The 23,227-nt window shown below is 24.9% G+C and overlaps 1 protein-coding gene across 1 annotated transcript in view; it reads left to right on the top strand.

The window, feature by feature from the left end:
* Positions 1 to 4,236: 4,236 nt before the first annotated feature.
* Positions 4,237 to 23,227, top strand: part of LOC126906022 (uncharacterized) — a 21,375-nt gene continuing 2,384 nt past the window's right edge. The window contains exons 1-14 of the mRNA XM_050686245.1: positions 4,237 to 4,367; positions 4,434 to 4,476; positions 8,885 to 8,914; positions 11,114 to 11,137; positions 11,814 to 11,843; positions 12,045 to 12,203; positions 13,206 to 13,331; positions 14,484 to 14,576; positions 15,531 to 15,590; positions 15,785 to 15,832; positions 16,425 to 16,493; positions 16,952 to 16,975; positions 19,813 to 19,839; positions 20,995 to 21,018. Coding sequence (XP_050542202.1) covers positions 4,365 to 4,367; positions 4,434 to 4,476; positions 8,885 to 8,914; positions 11,114 to 11,137; positions 11,814 to 11,843; positions 12,045 to 12,203; positions 13,206 to 13,331; positions 14,484 to 14,576; positions 15,531 to 15,590; positions 15,785 to 15,832; positions 16,425 to 16,493; positions 16,952 to 16,975; positions 19,813 to 19,839; positions 20,995 to 21,018 — 760 coding nt within the window. The 5' untranslated portion in view covers positions 4,237 to 4,364. The remainder of the gene's footprint in view (positions 4,368 to 4,433; positions 4,477 to 8,884; positions 8,915 to 11,113; positions 11,138 to 11,813; positions 11,844 to 12,044; positions 12,204 to 13,205; positions 13,332 to 14,483; positions 14,577 to 15,530; positions 15,591 to 15,784; positions 15,833 to 16,424; positions 16,494 to 16,951; positions 16,976 to 19,812; positions 19,840 to 20,994; positions 21,019 to 23,227) is intronic.

Genomic DNA, 23,227 nt, shown 5'->3' with positions numbered 1-23,227 from the left:
TCAACTTGCAAGTTTGAAATTGACATTATTAAATTGAAAAAAATGAAATTTTTAAGATTAATATGCAATCTGGAAATTTTATAATTACTAATTACAGTACATTTGTCAGAAAAATTCGATTTTTTTACATTTTTATCGTAATAGATAACTGAAATAGAAAGAATAGTAATCATATCCTAATAACTTTTGGTGTTTAAAAAAATTCTGCAATTGAAATATTCAGAACTTAATTAATTTTAATAATTTACTTTAATTAAATGAACCAATCAAACCAAAGTAGTTAAAAAGATTTACTCAATTGAGCATATTATCAAAAATATAATTATAATTGTAAAACTCCATCGTTAACTTCAGGTGAAACTAAAAATCATTTTTTTTTTAAATTTATGATTTATATAGCAAAATATTACTAAAAAATTTGGCATATTATAGACTGGTAGTAGCACACAGAAATAGAGTTAAAAAATTAATAAATTATAAAGTAAAATTATTTACTTTTGTAGTTGAATACTTTTATCATATCAAATTTAATTCGACAATAAATAATTTAAGAATATTAAAAATTAATGATTTTAATTGTTTGTATGGACAAATCTAGTTAAGCTACTTTTTATTTGAATAAGGAATATTTTTTTGATTTTTAAGAGTAATAACTTAAACTAATCATTAACTTAAATATCATAAACTTAAATGAATCATTTGACGTATCGTTGAAAAAAGTAGGTCTAGTGAGGGTTGGCAAAATAAATCGTAGCCAGAAAAAGAACCACATAGTAAAATAATATTAACATGAATATCAATTTCTTCTCACGAGGGGAGACTATAGTGATAAGATCCTTTATATTTATTGAAATTATTGAATCTAAATGAGATAAATATCAAATGATTTGAAAATTCTATTCTAACTCAAAAAAAAAATGCAAAATTTTAGAAGCCACAAACGGATTTGAACCTCGTACCCTAGGCGTTAAAGATCAAGGTGTTACCCATTCGGCAACTATTCGTTGATTTTTGTTGCATGATAAAATTGGCTATTTAAGCTAACTCAAATTTAAAAATTACTTTTTCGACTTTAAAAAAGTAAAAAATGTTAATAAGTATAATATCATATGTCTTATGAACTTTATTCTATGTCAATGAAATTATATAATATTCATGAAAGTCAGTTTATTCCCCTAATAAAATATTTTAAAATAAAATAAAATACAAAACCTAGAATTTTAATAAAAAATAGCATATTTTTAAATACGGTAGCCTTTTGCGCATAGAAGATAGGTCGTCGGGACAAATTTTTTTTTTTCATTTAGTAGTACATAAAATAAGCTTTAATTTGATATATGTTTAAAGGACGCAGTATTTCCGGAACATTTTCAAAAATTAAGTTGAAAAAGTTAGTTTTTGTAAAAAAGTTGCTATTTTAAATCCCCCCTGTGAGCAGAATAAGTGTTAGATTTTCAAAAAAAAATGATATCAAATGAAAGAAAATTACCTAAGGTTTCAATATAAAGAAATATTATTTTGATTAGTTAATATTTGAAAAAGTTATGGCAGTTTTAAGTACAAAAAACATCGTTATAAAAGGTGATTTTTATCGCAAATATTACATTTTTTTTATAATTTCGACAGCCATTTGCACATAGAAGATAAGGTGTCGGGACAAATTTTTTTTTTTCATTTTATAGTACATAAAAAAAGCTTTAATTTGATATATGTTTAAAGGACGCAGTATTTCCGGAACATTTTCAAAAGTTCAGTTGAAAAAGTTCTATTTTTTATACAATGTTTCAAAGTTTGAACCCCCCCTATATAAGGGGAAATTGTCTAATTTTAATAAAAAGTATGTCAAATGGAAGATGTACTTATAATGTATTTAGAAAAAAAAAAATTGTGCTGATACATGCATTTTTCGAAAAGTTATAGCATTTTTAAGTTGAAAATTAAAAATTGAAAATCGAAAATTTTAACACAAAAATAGTGTTTTTTTAACTACGGCAACCGTTTACATGCAGAAGATAAAGTGTCGGGACAAATTTTTTTTTTTCATTTTATAGTACATAAAATAAGCTTTAATTTGATATATGTTTAAAGGACGCAGTATTTCCGGAACATTTTCAAAAATTAAGTTGAAAAAGTTAGTTTTTGTAAAAAAGTTGCAATTTTAAATCCCCCCCCATGAGCAGGTTAAGTGTTAAATTTTCAAAAAAATTATATCAAATGAAAGGAAAATATCTAAGGTTTTAGTTTAAAAAAAAATTATGTTGATTTGTTGATTTTTGAAAAAGTTATGGAAGTTTTAAGAAAAAAAAGTGAAAAAAATGACAAAATTTGTCGATTTTTAAATTTGTAATTTTTTTGGATATTTCCCCCATTTGCGGGGAACGAGGGAAAATTTTTAAATTTTTAAGGGTAATGTCTTCAACTAGATACAATTTGTGATCTTTTGACGTATTGTTAAAAGAAATCGGTCCAGTGAGAGCTGAGAAAAAGTAGTGACAGGCACAAAAAAAAAAATAAACACATCATGGTAAAATTAATACCTTCTCAGCTTCGCATCGAAGCTAAAAACGCTTCGATGCAAATCTTTAAAAAGTGTTTAATTTAAAAAAAATGGTGAATTATTCCAAAAGCTACATGATCTGCTATTTCAGCATTAATATCTTGATTAAGATAAAGTATGTCGAATGAAAAAGGGATTATTAAAAAATATTATTTCTCATAAAAAAATTGTGTTGATCCATACACTTTTCAAAAAGTTATAGCATAATAAAGTTAAAAATGTAAAATACAAAATCGAGAATTTTCACACAAAAATAGCATTTGGTAGCGATTTTCACCGTGAAGATAAAATAAANAGCATTCGGTAGACATTTTTACCACGAAGATAAGTCCAGAGGACAAATTTTTTTTTCCATTATAAAGTACATTACATTAGCTTTAATTTAATATATATATAAAAGTGTCAGACCTTCCGGAACATTTTCAAAAGTTAAGTTGAAAAAGTAAATTTTTTGTGAAAATGTTGTCATTATAAATCCCTTCCTGTGGGCAGGTTAAGTGTCTAATTTACAAAAAGATATACCAAATGATAGGTCAAGACGTCAAGCATCTAAAAAAAAAAATTATATTGATATGTTCATTTTTGAAAAAGTTTCAAAAATGTTAAAAGTTTTTAGTAAAAAAAATTGATAAAATTTCGAAAATTAGCGATTTTTAAATTTGTAATTTTTTTGGAGGTTTCCCCCATTTACGGGGAATGAGGGAAATTTTTTCAATTTTTGAGGGTAATGTCTTCGACTAGATACAATTTGTGATCTTTTGATGTATCGTTGAAAGAAATCCGTTCGGTGAGAGTTGAGAAAAAGTGGTAACAGACACAAAAAAAAAAAACGCATCATTGTAAAACCAATACTTTCTGAGTTTCGCATCGAAGCTAAAACACGATTTTAACGTAGTCTAAGAAGTCATTAATTATTAAAAAAAAGGAAAGCAAAATTTTTAGTAGACGAATAATTATTAGACTTGCCAAAATATTGTGTAATACAATATAATCTTTTTTTATAATAATTAATTATTCAAAAACTTGTTGAATACATACAAAATCTATCGATGAACATATAAATTAATTCGTATCATATGGTAAATAATAGAATATGTTTTGATTCAAATTTATTGTCTTTTAGAAAATCGAATTAAAAATATTGTTACAACAAAGATGTTTAACACGCTGTATAAACACTCTATATTTAAACGAGTCATTAGTAATATACAGAGTGATTGTTTTACTATGATTATTTTACTATTGTTTTACTATGTAAAATCTTTAAAAGTAAACATAAAATTATTTTTTCTTTTCAGAAGATAAGTATTTTAGGTCTATGACTTTCAAAAAAATAATTTTTCTTATTTCACCTAAAATCGTGGAAACTTTTTTATAGAATCATATAAGTTTAACCAGCATACAAAAAAGATACGATGAGCTTATTATGAAAATACTAGTTTAAAAGTTGTTAACGATTGGTCATTTTTTTATACTTAATTAGAATCTGGAATCTATTCAAAAATTTAATGTTTTAAGGAGAGAGATAAAATAAATTATTTTTATTTTTAATTTGTAAAGCATAAGGCATTATTAACTAGAAAAAAAAATTATTTTATATTTTTTAAGATATTTTAGAAGTCATAATTAAACAATCACAGTTTACATTTGTTATATTGTAGAGTATAAATAATTCGTTTTGCTTTGTTTGCTTAGAATTTTATTCAGTGAGAATCTTTTATAAAGTAATTTTATTTTGGTACAACATTTGTTTGAAGATAATTGTGGAAATACAGCATAAAAAAGAAAAGAGGAAAAAAATAGAAAAATGGTTTGTACATAATAATGTTATATAATAAGTCATTGTAACTAAATTAATATTTTAAATATTTTGCAGAAGTATCCGGTTGTGTTGAGTTTGTGTTTGCTTATTTTTTTTGGTAATAAAATTTTTTTACTATGGGCAAAAAAGATTTTTTAAGTTTTTTTTATGGAGATAAAAAATAACGTGTTTTTAATGGAAAAAATACTGATTGTAAGGTGACAATTTTGGAAGAATGTTACCATGTCTTTTAAACGAGAATACTAGAAAATATTAAAATTATATATATGAATATTGAAATGTTGAATTTTTTATTTACGATGAAAAATTGTACACACTGATTTTAGGCAAAGGTATGTAGTTAATAATACAAAAATATAGTGTCGAGGCGTCATAAGAGACAATGTCTATCCACTTAAAATATGATCGAATCAGAGATGGACTGGGCACGATAGTAAGATTGTACCTGAGGCTGCTATCTATACAGCATTGAAAAAAATTTAGATTTTGACTTTTTCTCTCTAAGTTGTATTTCGTTATTAAATATTTAAGATTTATAAATCCAATTCAATATATTTCATAAATTTAAATTTTCGATGTACATATTAGCTATTTCTAATTAAATTTTCAAAATATTCCTGAAATTCTCCGAATTCTAAACATATATCAAATTAAAGCTTATAACATGTACTATAAAATGAAAAAATAAAATTGTCTCGACGACTTATCTTCTATGTGCAAATAGCTGTCGTAGTTAAAAACCTGTTATTTTTGTGTTGAAATTTTCGATTTTATATTTTCACCTTTAAATGACTATAACTTTTCTAAAAATGCATAGATCAATACAATATTTTTTTCATAAATACTTTATGTTTACTTCTTTTATTTAACATGTTTTTTTTTTAAATTAGACCATTTTCCTTTATACAGGGGGATTTAGATTTTTTAAAATATGAGTAAAAATTAGAACTTTTAAAAATGTTCCAAAAATCTCCAAGCTTTAAATATATGTCAAATTAAAGTTTACAATAAATACTATAAGTTCAAAAAAAAAAATTTGTCCCAATATCTTTTCTATGGGAAAATGACCGTCGAATTTAACGAATAATGTAATTTCTGTGTAAAAATAACTGTTTAACATAAAACATTTTAATATTTAAAACTGTCACAAAAAATTTTGAAAAATGAACAAAATAAAATAGTTTCCTTTTTTTATTTTGAAACGTTAGATATTTTTCTTTCATTTGATATAAAGTTTTTGAAAGTGTGTCTCTAAACCTGTCCACAGGGGGGATTCAAAAAAACAATTTTTGCATTCAAGTTAAGCATCTTCAATTTAATTTTAGCTTCGATGCGAAGTTGAGAAGATATTGGTTTTACTATGATGTGTTTTTTTTTGTGTCTGTTACCATTTTTTCTCAGCTCTCACTGAACGGATTTCGTTTCACTCAACGATACGTCAAAAGATAACAAATCGTATCTTGTCGAAGACATTACCCTCAAAAATTGAAAAAATTTTCCTCGTTCCCCGTAAATGGGAGAAACCTCCAAAAAAATTACAAATTTAAAAATCGCTAATTTTCGAAATTTTTTTAAATTAAAATTGCCATAAATTATTTAAAAACTTACCAAATCAATACAATTTTTTTTATATAGATGCATGATATCATTGCTTTTTATTTGGTATATCTTTTTTTTATAAATTTGACCCTTTACCTGCCCACAGGAGGGATTGAAAATGACAACTTCTTCAACTTGACTTTTGAAAATGTTCCGGAAATACTAACACTTTTATATACATCTTAAATTAAAGCTAATTAAAAAGCTTAAATTAACTTTATCATGGAAAAAAAAATTTCGGACTTTATTATATCTTCATGGTGAAAATGGCTACCGAATGCTATTTTTGTGTGAAATTCTTGATTATGTATTATACATTTTTAACTTTATTATGCTATAACTTTTTGAAAAATGTATGGATCAATACAATTTTTTCATGAGAAGTAGTAGTATTTATATACATATTTCATCCGACATACTGTTTTTTTAAATCCGGACCATTTCCCTATATAAGGAGGAGAGTTCAAATCTAAAAAATGCATATAGAAAATAGAACTTATTCAACTTAACTTTTGAAAATGTTCCGGAATATCTGACACTTTTATATATATCTTAAACTAAAGCTAATGTAATATCATTTATTATAGAAAAAAAAAAATTCGGACTTTATTTTATCTTCATGGTGAAAATAGACATCAAAGTTAATAAAAAAAATACGATTTTTGTAAAAAAATTCTTTTTTATATTTTTAATTTTATAATGTTATAACTTTTTGAAAGATGTATAGATCTATATAATTCTTTTTTTTATGGATGCAAGATATCTTTAACTATCATTTGGTATATTTTTTTATAAATCTGACTTTTTACCTGTTTACAGGGAGGGATTCAAAATGACAACTTTTTCACGAAAAATTTACTTTTTCAACTTAACTTTTGAATTTGTTCCAGAAAGTCTGACACTTTTATATATATCTTAAATTAAAGCTAATGTAATATGCTTTACTATGAAAAAAAAAATTCGAAATATAGATTTTCTCTTGGTGAAAAAGGCTACCAACCCTAACTTGACCTCCTTTTTTCAACGATTCATCAAATGATTACAATTTATATTTAGTTGAAGATATTACCCTCAAAAATTGAAAAAAAATCCCTTAATCAAATAAAATGTAGCTTTACTAGATTTAGGCATACAAAAAATTTAAATCATTCATTTAAAATATTTTTACAGTATATATTGTCGAATTAGATTTGATATGATAAAAGTATTCAACTACAAAAGTAAATAATTTTACTTTGTAATTTCTTCATTTTTTGCAACCACGGAAGGAAAACTGTTATATGAATTGTATAAAAATAAATTAGCAATCATAAAAATGGGAGATATTTTAAAAGTTCAAAATAAAGAAAGGTGTTAGATAGGGATGTGCATTATCACCTTTTATATTTTATGCGTATATTTAAGAGGCCATTGATATTACAAGAGAAAGGACACAGCTAGGAATAAAGATAAATGGTCACAGAATAGACATCTCTTCGAGATAAAACTACTTATTAAATAACGATATTGTTCGTGTTTTTATTTGAACTAAAGCCGGTCATTGGAATATTAATAATTTTCATGGAGAAATCCATATTCATATCATATTTAGTGTTCTGTTCTTTTTTTATAAAACACGGGCAGCATTTGATTTAAAAAAAAAATATGTTGAATGAAGATGTATATAAAAAATATTTTTCATTAAAAAATTGTATTGAAAGTTCTTCTTTTTCTTCTTCCTTGCCTTAATCCCAACTACTTGGGGTCGGCCACCCTTATCCTAAACTTCCACTTGACAAGATCTCCCACATCATCTACACTTACATCAGCTTTCCTCATTCGCATTCAATAGTATCCCTCCATCTCTTTTTTGGTTTTCCTCTATTTCTTCTTCCTTTAACATTCGTTTCGATAATTGTTCTTTTAGCTTATAATCCCTCTCTCCTCATAACATGACCAAACCATCAAAGTCTATTTTATCTCATCTTATCCACTATGGAAACTACACTTATACTCTCTCTTATATGTTCGTTCTTTATCTTATCTTCTCTAGTCACTCACTTGTCCATCTAAGCATTCTTATCTTTGCTACACTCATTCTCTATTCTACTTTCGTGTCAATTGCCCAACACTCTGAACCATACATCATAGCTGGTCTCATTACAATCTTATAGAATTTACCTTTCAAATTCATTGAAATTATTTTATCGACTAACACACTCGACCCTTCTCTCCACTTCAACCACCCATACTCAATCTGGTATTTTACATCCTCGTTAATACCACCGTTCTTTTGCACAACTAATCCTTAATACTTAAAACTATCCACCTCTCTTATTGCGTCCCCGTTCATTAAACTCACATTCTATATACTTTGTGTTAATCCTACTTATTCTTAATCTATTTTCTTCAAGAGCCGATTTCCACATTTCTAACCTTTGATTAATTTCCTCTTTATTATCTCCTATTAACATTATAATTAATATTTCATACTAATTTAATCTAAAAGTCCCTCGTTCCATGAGATATTCTCTAATGTCTTTGTTGGATATTACTCATTCAGTCATTTTACAAAATGCTCTTTCTACCTTTTTTACACCTCATCATCACTTGTTAGTATCTTCTTATCAACACTTTTTATACACTTTACATTGAGATAATCTTTAAACTGTTTTTATCTTACTCTTGCAAGTCTATAGACTTCATTTTCACCTTCCTTTGTTCTTAACCAATCATACAACTCGTCATACCTTTTAAACTTGGCCTTAATTACTGCAAACTTGGCTTCTTTTCACAAGCGTTTATACTCCATCTAATCTTCTCTCCTTTTGCTCTTTTGCCATACTCTAAAATGATGTTTAACTAGTATTAATATTAGTGTATTATTTGTACAATTATATGAATTTTTATTTACGTTGCAATTATAGGTAACTCGTACAGTTTAAATATTAAGGACAGTAAGTTAAAATTAGATCTACTTTTAATATCAATTTATACATTTTTAAAATAATTTGGAATTTAATGAAAATTTATTAAAAAGAATCCAATTAAAATTTTTGACTAAATGTGGTATTGTGTAGTTATATAATAAAAATTGATCCCTTATGGTTAATATTATTTAAAATTAAAACTATATTAAAATTATTAATTTCAAACTATAAATACCTTAACTATATGTGTATGAACGCAGCGCCGGGTGGCATTCACGCGGGTTCGTTAGCATTCGTGGTTTTATTTTGTCTTAAGTATTTGGCTATGTTGAGGATAAGGAATAAGGTGAGTGGACTGTATGAATAAATGTTGAATGAATTTACAATATATATATAATAAATGTATTATACATTAATCATAATATCTTATATACACCATTGTGGATAGGGGGGATTTAATACTAATGCTACAATGGCGTTGATATAAACAAATAATAAATTATAAATGTGAGTAAGTCTTAAAAATAAGATGAACAAGCATTATACTTATCGGCTAGTTGAAACAGTGGATGATAATGTTGTATATTGAAAGGATCAATTGAAATCAAATGCAAGTAGTTGAACAACGTGTACACTATGCTGTGTAAGATATTTTGATGTATCTCAGAAAATATGTAGACCTAACGGCGATATACTGAGCGCACAAGGGTGCGACAATCGCAAAGGTGATATTTTACTTTTACAACAAAACTACTGTTTCGTAAGGGCCATAGAACTTAAAGCTGAAAAGCCCTAAGATGGCGGCGATAATTCAGGCATAAAGAAAAAACCGACAACAATTCGATATAGCATAATGATAGCATATTGATGTGTATCTAACAATATGCTTTGCCAAAAATTCATAAGCTGGAAAATAATATGAGACCTATTATGTCAAATATTAATGCTCCAACTTACAATTGGTCTACACACTTCATGAAGGTAATTTCATCTATTCAAAAATTCTATAGCTTTTCAGTTAAAAATAACATTGACTTAGTTCAAAAATTATGTGGTTATATTATAAAAATAATGATAAGTTAATTTCTTTTGACATAGTAGCTTTATTTCTAAATAATCAAATAGATATAAAAATTGGTTTTCTTAAAGACTAGCTAAAGGAACAAAACTCAGAACAGAATAAAATAAATGATCTTATTAATTTTAAAAAGTTATGTACGAGTCAAAATGTTTTTGCTATCATCATTTTTAGCAGAACTTTTTATTTGTAGGTTCGATACAAATTTAAAATACACCTAAGATTAATTTCCAAAAATTTGGGATAGGTATGTAGATGATATTTTTGTAGTAATAAACAAAGATTTTAATATGGAGGTCTTTATACAACATTTACAACAAATTCTTTTAGCACATCAATTAAACTCACAAAAGAACGGGAAGTAGATGGAAAAGTTCCTTTTTTGAATTTATTAGTTAAAATAATAAAGGGAAACTAAATTTTGAAATTTATCGGGAATATACACACGTTCAAGTACATTCCAAACAATTTGAACTACTGCTTGCAACACTAAATGACAGCATTTAATAGTATGGTTTATAGATTAGTTAATATTCCGATGATTAAAATAGATTTTGAAAAAAAACTTGGGTTGTAAGAAAAATAACTAGATTTAATGAGTATTACGAAAACATAATTCACAATTAGTATGAACAAAACAGCGGTATAAAGAAAAGAGAACAGCTCTTTTTATATTATACGGATATTTCAAACGGAGTAGCTATAGTTTTTAAGAATTTGGGAATAACTTTAGTAACATCTGAGAGTAATAATTTCAGAGGTTTACTAGGAAATACTAATCGGGTCGGAGTGTCAGTATGTGTTTAGCGTTGATAACAGTAACATTATTCCCAAATATATTCGCTATGTTTTTAGTATTTTTTGTGTTTTTTTAGTTTAGTATTTTATAGTTTTAAACTAATATTTTTAATAAAGTTTTAATTTTAAATTATGTAGTTAAGTCATTTGAGGGTTAAAATTCGAATACATACAATTTTACATCACATCTTTATTCTACTTAATTTTTCTGGCTATGATGTTTTAATCCTCAAAAGTTGGCGTATAATATCAAATTCTTATAATTTCAACCAATATATTAGAAATATGCCTCGTTACTGCTCATTATATCAAATTAAATAAATATTTATTTACATGTATTGTAATTATAGGTAACCATGTAAAAAAAAATGATAGTAAGTTAAAAATAGATCAATTTTTTATTTTAATGTCTTGTTACTGCACATTATATCATTTTTTTAAATTATACTTATAAAAAGCAATGGTCGTTTGTATAATTTTTGTCTTCCAATATTCAATTGAAATATTAACCCAAACATTCGTGCTTAATATTTTTTGATACATACTATTCTTAATTTAGGTAAATTCTTAAAAAAAATTAACTTTTATTTTTTAATCAATAGTTAATGGTCATAACTTATTTAAACATTTTTGATTTAAGCATTACATTTTTTTTATTTATATCTTTTAGTATGTATTATAATTAAAATCATAAACCTGTGTCAAGATTTTTTTACAGGTTGTGTTTAAAGTGCTAAACAGGGAAGAGGCTTTACCTATATTATATTCCTTTTCAATCAAAAAATTTAAAAATTAAATTTATTTTCATATTTATAATTTTTAAGACACAGGAATTACTTCTTTCTTAATTTATTGTCTTTTACTGGTGTCTACGTAGTACAAATGCTCAATATACAAATTTGATACAGAGTACTTATAGGAAAAGAAAGTATATTGTAATTATATCAAAAGTTGTAAGATTTTTAGTCAAATCTATTCAACCATAATTGTTAATTAATGTAATATTTGTACAACTACATAAATATTTATTTACATGTATTGCAACCATAGGTGACTCAGAAAATGAACAAAATAATGATAGTAAGTTATAAATAAATCAACATTTTATTACAATATAGAAATTGTTAAAAATAAACAATCAAAATAATTTTTTTTGGTTATGGGCCATTTTATAGCTAAGTCAATTTAATGCTAAACGATTTTTAAAATTTCACAATTTATAATGAAAATTTTCGTAATATAATAACTTTAATTAAATTAATTAATTAATTTTTTTTTCAGAAAATTGCATTATGTGTACAACAAGACCAGCAGATACACCTATAGGATTATGTTTACATACATTTTGCAGTATTTGTATAGAAGTTTGGAAATGTGATAAGATAATGTATCGTTGTCCTTCATGCAATTATGAATATATTAATATTACCGTAGAAGAAGGTATTTATAAATTTTTGAAAAGACAATCTTAAAAATTAAATCTACCATAAAACCGGCAAATTAATGTGGGGTTTAACGGTGACAGTTCATTTCTGTTCATTTTTCAGAAGAACAAAAATAGTTTTAAATTCTTATCTATTTAATGACAAAAAAAAATACACACTTGAATGGTTTTCATTACTTGATATTACTGCTATTTAATCAAACTGTAAAATAAAAATCGAATAAAAATGGACAATTACCATTTTTATTATTCAGGGTTTTTGATGCATAGTTCCATAAAATCAGTTCAATATAGTCGTGTGAAAGAAATGATAGCTACAAAAAAAGAATAAAATAAATGCACATCATAGTAAAATTAAACTTTCTCAGCTTCGCATTGAATCTAATACGTTTCTACAACTGTGTAAAAAGTCAGCTGCTAAAATAAAAATAACTTGTTTGGTCAAATTTGTCAGTTTTAAACCATAAATATTTTGTGGGTAATTTTTTCATGAAGTAGTGCTTATAAAATAGGCTCACACGCCATACACCATGTTCTCTTAGAAAAAAATTAAACAAATGTTTTTGCCACAAGATTTCACCTTAAACAATAATAGTTTTAAACATTTTTTTTGAGTTATTCAAGTATTATTTATCTCTTGAATAATAATTGGTTAAATATTTTATGATATAGGTATGTAGGGTGGGAGCAAAATAAACAATTTTAAATTAGTTTACACTGTTAATTTTTGATAAAAAAGTACAATATTTTACAAAAATACTTATTATTACATGTCATTTAAGATTTATTTATTTATAAATAATAATATTACTGAAATATTAAGATTGTTCAAAGATACGTTTTTGAAGCCTCTCCTTGAAAATAGTTTCTAATAATTTATTTAATTTGTTTCTCGTTTAAAACTCAATCATGTGTTTATATGTTTGATATTTTCAATTGCTTTTCTTTTTCAAGGAAATGTTAATTGAAAAATAAAGTAATACTGTTTACAATTTTAGACGCAAATTCACCTGCTGATGACAACTATGAAATAGCTCCTGAATATACCCCTGAATATTCTCCTGAATATACCCCACAATATTCTCCTGAATATACCCCAGAATATTCAACATCATATTATCCAGGTAATACTAACAGATTCCTAATTATTAAGTAAAATAACATAAAATATTAACAATAACTTTTTTGACCAATTTTATTCTTAAAATTTACTCTAAAAAAAGCAATCTTTATATATTTTTTGCAAAATGAAATAAAAAATATATTTCTAGTGATATTTTATAATATTCTGTATAATAAATTATACAGAACAAAAGCTATTTTTTTGTTTACAATTTTTTTATGTGCAATTTTGACCCTAATTCCGAATGTGACTTCAAATTTTTTTTATCATATCTAGTTTTTGATATTATTACTAATTAAAAATTAATTGATAATTATCTAGTAAAATCGTTATAAGCTGACGATTTTATCAAGTTCAACCGATGTTCTGGATTTTAAAATTGAGTTTGAGTGTCATTTTTAAAAAAAAGTAAAACTTTTGATTATGACTTTTTCTTATTTAACTTATTATTATGAAACTTTAACCTAAAAATAGATGATTTTATAAGGATTTAAAAATATTAATTTTGTGCATTTTGAGTGAATATATAGTGAAAAAATTACTAATCATACGAAAAATATAGAAAAATCTCAAAAATATGCAACAAATACTTGTTTTTTATATATTTTTCTAGTATTGATTTGTTTTGAAGTAATTGTGTAATGTTATATTACAGTCTTATAAGGAGTGTTCAGTAAGTAAAGTAATAGGCCAGTTGATACAAACAATGAAAACTATAGAAATCCGTTTCTTTACTTTCTGAATACCTACACATTTTTCATTTAAACACGACAACTTATCGAGTAATTTAGTATCCAAATAACTTACAGTCGGCTATTAGACTTTATTATTTTTTCACGACCGGCATATTGTGGACTGCCCTAAAACTGCCATTAGCTGCTTCAGGGTAGCAGCTTTTAGACCTGTTCCTAGTAAACCTAGTAACATACAGATTAATGAAAAATGAAAAAAATAAATACATCTTAAACAGATTGTGTCAAGAAGCATGTCAATTGTTAAAAAATAGTTGGAATATTAAAAATATATTCCTTACTTACTGAATGTCCTTTAAATGACAGTCGTGCAACTTATTGCACAATTTTGTTAACTCTTTTATAAAATTTTCATTGCAAAAATAAATTGTTCAAAGATCTAAAAGGTTTATAATATCTAGGACCAGAGTCGGAACAATATCCAATACCACAGCAGGAACATTATCCAGAAACACTTCAGCAATATTCTTTGAATTGTAACCAGCCTGAGAGAAGTAAGTGCCGTTTTTATACTATATACTGTACATCACAAAATGTTTGCTTAAGTTTTAAATGCAGAAATTAATATTGTTTTAGTTAGTATCATAATTACGGAGGTACTCTAGTATCCCCAAGCTTCAGTACAAAAATTTCACTTTAAATACATAGGGTTAGGTGAGTAAGTGCATCATTTTGTCTGAATTTTATAAGATACGCCTATTGTAATAGGTTACTTCAAAATATATTTATTAGGTGTATATTTTGATTTATTTTGATATTGATTATATGTTTTTATAAAATAAAACATTACTCCTTTTTTATTTAAAAAAATGTATTACAAATTATATTAATTGTAAAAGACCCAATATAGTGGGGACATGGCATAATAAAGTAAAGTATAGATGATATCTGAAAATGATTTAAATGACTATCATAAAGTGATAGTGATTAGGTGGAAAAGGAGAAGTGGGAAACCTCTCAAGGCTCTGTAAACGTTCTATAATTTAATTATTTAATAAATAAATAAGTATTTGATATATTTTATCACCACAAAATAATACACGTTTTTAATTTCAAAAACACTAAAATAATGTGTCAAACATTTAAATATAGATTTTTTTTTTAAATCACGTGATTTTTATATGAAGCCGAAAAAATATAAAAAATATTATATCAATATTTTATTGGGAAATCAAGTATTATTTATTAAGTATTGAATTGAATTTCATTAAATATTTATATATTGGATACATTAAGGCTCCTTTAAAAAAGAGTTGTTGGACTCATAGTACCAACGCCTGGATTACGTTTTTATAACCTTTCTTATTATTATTATTATTTATCTGAGAATATGAATAGAAAATAAACACATTTTTTTGTCTTTTCTTAATTTTTTTGATGGAGACCAAATCTTAATGAAGGGTTTTCATAGATGAACTAATAATTTTTTAATTTATGCATTGTTTCAGTCTGTAGTACTTGTGGTGGAGTTCGCTTAAATAGGGACAACTCAGATACTTTTCTTAGTGGTATGGTTATATAATAATATAATTTTATTGCTTTATGTAATTTTAACAATATTTAATATCACAAAATATTTAGAGTGATTAATTTGACTAAAATAATAATAATTTTGAGGAATTTATTTTGCTTATTCAAGTATTAATGTTACTAAAAATTGCGTATATTCACTTATTTAATTTGTTTTGTAATATTTTAATAGATCAAACTCCGAGTGAAGGAGAAGGAATAATGGGTTATATAAACAATTGTGAGTAAAATAAGACATTTTTATAATTTATGGCGTGTTTATATTGAATAAAAATTTTAACAAGGTTGAGAAATACACCAACAAAATGAAAAAACTTTTATCCAATTTTAATTAAAAAATACAGCCGACATAAGGCAATTTTTACGGATACATGTTTCAAGTCTTTCTTTGAATATCGCGTTCAATCATTTATTTAATTTGGTTCTCGTTTTAAATTTAATCATGTGATCATATGTTTAATACTTTAAAATTATTTTCTTTGAGAAAATATTAATGGAACGCTAAAGTAAAATTATTTACTTCATTTCTGACAATCTACCTATTCATTAGCTAAGCAATAACTTAAGATATACCTCTAAGTAATCATTAACATATCATCCAAAAAATGATTGGGATTAACTCAGTAGATCATACTGCAAGTGAAAAAGGAGTTTAAAATGTTTAATGTCATTTTTAAGCATTATCGTAGACAATTAAGAAAGCACTATAAGGTACTTTTTACATCAAATGTTCAAATATAACGTTTGAAAATGACCAATTTAAATTTTAGTAATTAATGTTTATGTTATTAATAAAATATCGATTTTTTTAGTTTTATCCTATATGTCAGGAATTAATACTGAAGGTGAAGAAAATGGATTACCGGATTATATTAACAATAGTAAGTAAAATAACACACATTTAATATCTGTTTATACTGGATAAAAATTTTAACAAAGTTGGAAATGAGAGGGATCCGGCTCCTCAATAATTCTATCATAATTTGTTTATAGACACTAACTTATGGAAAAAACCTTCTTTAAATAACTTTAAAAGTACTGGTCTAAAATTTGTTAATGGGTAGTCATTTTCTATTTTATAAGTTAGTTAAATATGTATTTAACTTATGTAAGTTGATACCTTTTAAAGATATAAGGGAAGAATTAATAAAGTAATAATTACATTATTAATTACTTTATTATTTATGAGTTATTAATAGCTCATAAATCAGGAAATATATGAAACTAAAAAATATCAAACATTCTTTTTCGAAATATAATTATTATTTGAAGAGAAATTGAGTGGCTAATGTTAAAAAAATCACAGTGTATTTTATTTTTTAATTTATTTGTTATTTAGTTTACAATACAACTACAAATACAGGTAAGAAATAATACTTACTCAAGTAAGAAAAAGAAATGGGGTTAACATAGATATGATTGGTTTGAACATCGCTAATTTAATGTTTATATATTTGTTTATATTACAATACGACTCCTCAAGATACAAGTAAATATTGAACTTGTGAGGGGGGGCTGAGCGCAATTGTGCCATAACCCATCAACATGTGATTTGAAATAATACCAAAATCTTGTTTGGTATTAGAAATATTACAATATAACTCTTTTTTTTTATATTTTAAACAAAATGACAGCACATCATTTTTTGTTACATTTGATTTATTTTATATTCTATGACAATGACCTATTTAACAATATGTGGGATGGGCCACAGTTATCTTTATATTGTATAAATTTCGTTAAATTATTAGTTGCTACCGGAGTATTATTAGAGTTATTCATTAGTTTTTATTAAATAAATTCATTTCAAGAACATACACGTTTTGCAGTGTGAAGGTAATAAAATATTTAATTTATTTTTCCTGTAAAAATTTTAATTATTTAAAAAATAAACAATTTTTCAGATTGGAATAGTTATTTGACAGATTCTGAAGAAGAAATTATACAAGTTTATAAATATAAAAATAATAATGATAAAATATTAATAGTAAATATCTATATCAAGAAAATAATTATGATGAAAAGAAATGGATTTTAAAATAAAAGTGTGAAAGAAATGTTCAAAAAATTATTTAACATAAGTGATGTTCGTATTATAACAGTGATATAATATAAAATCGAAGGATAGAAATAAAATTTTTGATAATAATAATTCTGAAATTAGAGAATTCATTGAAATTTCCTTATCACAACATCTTATTATTCAAGAAATGATAATTTAAATATGCAATATTTTAGTCATACTTTAAAAATTTCTAATATGTACAACCTTTACAAAGAAGAAATGAATATTAATGTATGTATACTTTTAGAAATATTTTTAACAATGATTTTAATTTATCTTTTCATATGCCTATGTTAGAGAGTTACAAAAAGTGTTACATATATGAAACAAAAAGTAAAGTAGCTTATGAAATTAAAACTATAGAATTATATACTTAACAAAAGTTACATCTAGTAAAAGCTGATTCAGCACAAAAACGGAATGAAAATTGATATAGAATTATGTAAAACTGATTTTAATGAAGTAACCTTAACTGCATTCGACTTTATAATTTAACCAAAAATTATGATTTTATGTATATTTGGAATTAGTGTTCAAAAGTTAAAGTGTGTACCGGTCAAGTTCCCCACATAGCTCGAATCGCATTACCCCTCTCCATGTAATGACGACACTCGTGTCCGGCACTACCGGCAGTTTGCCGTCACTAACTATGTCGGTGTACGCGAGTGAAGTCGTACTGAACCGTTTGGGTCTGATGACTCGTGGCCAGTGAGCTGGTATAGTTTTTTTTTGTTGGGTTTGTGTCAGCCTGTATAGGCGAAGCCCCAACATACGGTTACTAAAGGTTCAATCCATATTTGGAGTTGGTGTCCTTAACGTCCACACACTGGTGGTGTTTCCTTTTCTGTGGTATTGTCAAGTTAGTGCGTCTTGTCAATATAAAATTAATCGTGGCATTCAGGATTATTGGCGTCGGCCAAGAAGTATTGTTGTGGAGATGTGTCAAGTGGCTGGGTGATGTTACTCCTTTTTCTTATTACTTAATGTTCATATTATATGTAATTATTTAATTTGTGTATGATTAAAAGAATCGTGTCATTAGTAAAAAAAATGTGTAGATTGTGTTTTTAGCCTATTATTCGACTGTGTAAGTAAACCCCCGATCCGTCATTTATATTAAGATATTAACTTAACGTTAAAAGTATAAAGTAGTGAAATAATTTACTCTGGGAATTGTAAAGTTTCATTTCAATATATTTTTACAATTAGTTCAAGACCTCGTGAGAAGTACAAGAGATTTACACAGAGAAAAAATATTATGTATAGTGATAAATTCGGAAATAAAAATCAAAACATAAAGATTTCTTTGATTTAAAAATTTATAGTTAGTTCAAATGACTATTCATTAACTACAAACATTACACAATTTTACTTTCAGATAACTCATATTTGGCACATGATAAAGATTTCGGAGTAATAGAAAAAGAAAAGAGGTATTATATTTAAATATATGAACCAAATGATTAGGTAAAAGTCATTCAACGAGCTCCAAAAAAAAATTGTTAATGGTAAAACCAATGAAACACGCAATTTTATTAATCAAAAGGGTATTTATAGTAAAATATCAATAATACAGAAAAAGTTGAATGAATGAAATTCCAGTGGATATTTTTGTAAGATTATCCCTTACAAAATGTGCTAAAAATATTTTAATAATGAAATAGATGATTTTTTTGTGTGAAATTTTTTAAATGTACAATTGCTAATAAAAATAATCGAATCAACTTTATCCTAATGGACGAAAAATAAAATTATCTAATTGAATTTTTACAATTTATTCCGCCAAAGCATCATATTATAAAAAAATGTAAAGAAATGTGTTAAATATGGAGAATTTAGCATTATATGATTTAAAAACATATTCAGGTTGATGCATTTATGTTTAATAATAACTAATAATAAAATTAATTCTTTACTAAAATGTTGTTTTTTCTGATAGAAACTTGGAAGAAATTTAAAAAAAATGTATATTTCCCTTGTACTTTTTATGGCATTCTATTGCGCTTAGACCCTGTATGTTTAAATTATTTAGATTACAATACGACTTTATATACTACTAGTAATAAGGAGAAATAATATTAAAATATATATATGTTTGAACACATAGCTAATTCAATGTTCATATACTTGTTTAGATAACAATATGTCTATTGAAGAAATAAGTAAATACTTAACTAAAGAACTTAAAAATGTACAATAATTACTTTACAGGGTGAAACTAATTTTTTTGCTAACTCATAAATAAAATAATAAAATTTGATCACTTGTGGCTAATATTATTTAAAATAAAAATTATATTAATTTAAAACTATAAAATATTAAAAAATTTTAACTCAAAAAGCCACAAAAATAGCCTTCTTCTAGTTTATCTTTAAGGTTACCTAATAAACCCCTGAAATTATTACTCTTAGATGTTACTAAAGCAATAACAAAATTCTTGAAAATTATAACTACTCCATTTAAAATGTCCGGATAATATAAAAGGAGCTACTCACCTTTCTTTATTCCATTTTTGTGTTCGGACTAATTTTAAAATTACCTTTTCGTTATATTCGTTAAATCTAGATATTTCTCTTATTAGAATCAGATCTTTATCAAAATCTATTTTATTCATCGGAATATTAACTAATCTGTAAGCCATACTATTAAAAACTGTCATTTTGTGTTGCAAACTGTAGATCAAATTGTTTGGAATGTACTTGAACGTGTGTATATACCCGATAAATGTCAAAATTTAGTCTCCCTTTATTATTTTAACTAATAAATCCAAAAAAGGAAATTGACTTCCTGTTAGTAAAAGAATTTAATTGATGGGTAATAAGAATCTAAACGTTATATAAAGACCTCCATGCCACAGAGTCTTAATTCTGTTTTGTAATTAGGAAAAATGTGATAACATCACTTACTTGTTAGTGATACGTCACTAGGTGATAAGGTTACTATGGTTATACAAGAGATTTTTTTTCGTTGATAATTTTTCCTAAAATACGTATCAGCGTTTTTTTTTTAATAATTATTGTGAATTTTTGAGTTAAAGATTTTTTATTTTTAAATTAATATTTTTAATATAATTTTAATTTTAAACATAAATAAAATAATAAAACATAAATACAATTTTTAATCTACTTTTTAAAGTTAATGGAAAATATTTTAACAAATAATTTTTGAAGTACTTTTATAACTTCACATTGAAACAATAAAAGTTTTGTTCATGTATAGTAATTTAATTAATTATTTTTTTACTATGATTATAACTATTTAAATTTATATTTTGTATTAAAACACCAGTATAAATATATTATATGTTCTTTGTTCAGGTGATTTGTCAACAAAATTATTGAGTAAATACTTTAATTATTTTGAATTTATTCAACATTTTTCAGAACATTTGTTTGATTTATATTTTAAACATCAAAGAGAAAAAATATTTTTTTGTTATTTTTATTCATTAGAAGAGTTATATAATCTTAACTCGATGCACTTGATTAAAAAAATTAACAAAAAACATACAACTCTTTAAGTTGTTGTATATTTTAAACAATAGTTCTGTAAATATTAGTACTTAACTAAAAATGTAATTAATGGCTATAGCAGCCGAAGTTGTAAAACCAAATTAAGGTGAAAACACATGAATATTTATTTTATTTTACCTATTAAAATATAAGTAATTCAATAATCAACAAAATTAATTAAACTTATCATATAATGTATTAAAAAATTTAATTGATTTTCTTAATTTTACAGGATAATTACAAAATACTTTGTCTGTGATTGACAATATTTAGATGAATTCTATAAAGAATTTTGCTGTCGATTCCAAATTGGTTTCAAATTTATTCCATCATATTTAGTTTCTGAAATATTTACTAATTAGTAATTTAGCAATAATTCACTTAAAAATTCATATTAAATTTAAAAAAATTATATTTTGTAATTGGAGGATAAGTAATTGAACAAAAATAACCCATCACAGGGGGTTTGCGGCACAGTGGTAACGTGGCATAGTTAGATCAATAATAATGATATCTGATAGTGATTAAAATCACTATAAAAAAAAAAACGCTTCGATGCAAATCTTTAAATAGTGTTTAATTTTACAAAATTGGTGGATTATTCCAAAAGCTACATGATCTGCTAGTTCTTAATTAATATCCTAATTAAGATTATGTATGTCGAATGAAAAAGGTATTATTAAAATTATCCTTTCTCATAAAAAAATTGTATTGATCAAAATATTTTTTAAAAAGTTATAGCATTTTAAAGTAAAAAATGTGAAATATAGAATCGAGAAATTTCACACAAAAATAGCATTTGGCATTTTCACCACGAAGATAAGTCCAGAGGTCAAATTTTTTTTTCACAATAAAGTATATTACATTAGCTTTAATTTAATATATATATATATATATATATAAGTGTCAGACCTTCCGGAACATTTTCAAAAGTTAAGTTGAAAAAGTAAATTTTTTGTGAAAAAGTTGTTATTTTAAATCCCCCCTGTGGGCAGGTTAAGTGTCTAATTTATAAAAAAAAATATACCAAATGATAGGTAAAGACATCAAGCATCTAAAAAAAAAAATATATATTGATATGTTCATTTTTGAAAAAGTTACGGTAGTTTTTAGTAAAAAAAATTTAAAAAATGTCGAAAATTAGCGATTTTTAAATTTGTAATTTTTTTGGAGGTTTCCCCCATTTACGGGGAACAAGGGAAATTTTTTCAATTTTTAAGGGTAATGTCTTCGACTAGATACAATTTGTGATCTTTTGACGTATCGTTGAAAGAAATCCGTTCGGAGAGAGCTGAGAAAAAGTGGTAACAGACACAAAAAAAAAAAAAAAAAACACATCATAGTAAAACCAATACCTTCTCAGCTTCGCATCGAAGCTAAAATGAAGATAAATAAGATTTAATTACACTACTGTGTTCAATGTAAAAATACGTCAATTCGTGAAATAGCGAATCACTTAATTTAATTATTACTATAATGGAAAAGTAATTATGACAAAAAGACAAGAATTTTTACGAAATGTCGATATTTATGCATGTTTTCCCCATTATAGCATGATTAAAATAAATTTGTAGTTTCAACAAAACAAAATTTTTTTTACACATTAAATCGCTTTCTTACTAATTAGTAATTATTTTAGAAATTAACGGCAATCAGCAGCAAAATTTCTTATAGAATTAATTTAAATATTATACACTACAAACATTTTTCTTGTTGCCCTTTCTTGTTATAGGGCATTAAAGGATTTATATGATAATTAAAACTCTTTTTATTATAACATCAGTTGAAAAAAAGGGGAAGTTTAAGGGACTAAGTCTTCAAATATTTAATACCAATTCCATTTTTTAATAATTAGATTGTTTTTGTTCTTTATTTTGATATTTATTTAATACTAGTTTATTTTAATGACTAAAAATCAAATATAATAAATATAGTTTAAAAAAACTAAAAAAACACGCTTTTAAAGCACATCAAACTAAAAAGTTAAAAATAATTTTTAAAATAATTATGAACAAAAAATACTATTATTGTGATAAAA

Source organism: Daktulosphaira vitifoliae, unplaced genomic scaffold (genome assembly GCF_025091365.1).
Source record: "Daktulosphaira vitifoliae isolate Bord-2020 unplaced genomic scaffold, ASM2509136v1 Scaffold_1, whole genome shotgun sequence".
Classification (NCBI taxonomy): domain Eukaryota; kingdom Metazoa; phylum Arthropoda; class Insecta; order Hemiptera; family Phylloxeridae; genus Daktulosphaira; species Daktulosphaira vitifoliae.
The sequence above is the reverse complement of the archived record's forward strand: the minus strand, read 5'-3'. Positions and strand labels throughout refer to the sequence as shown.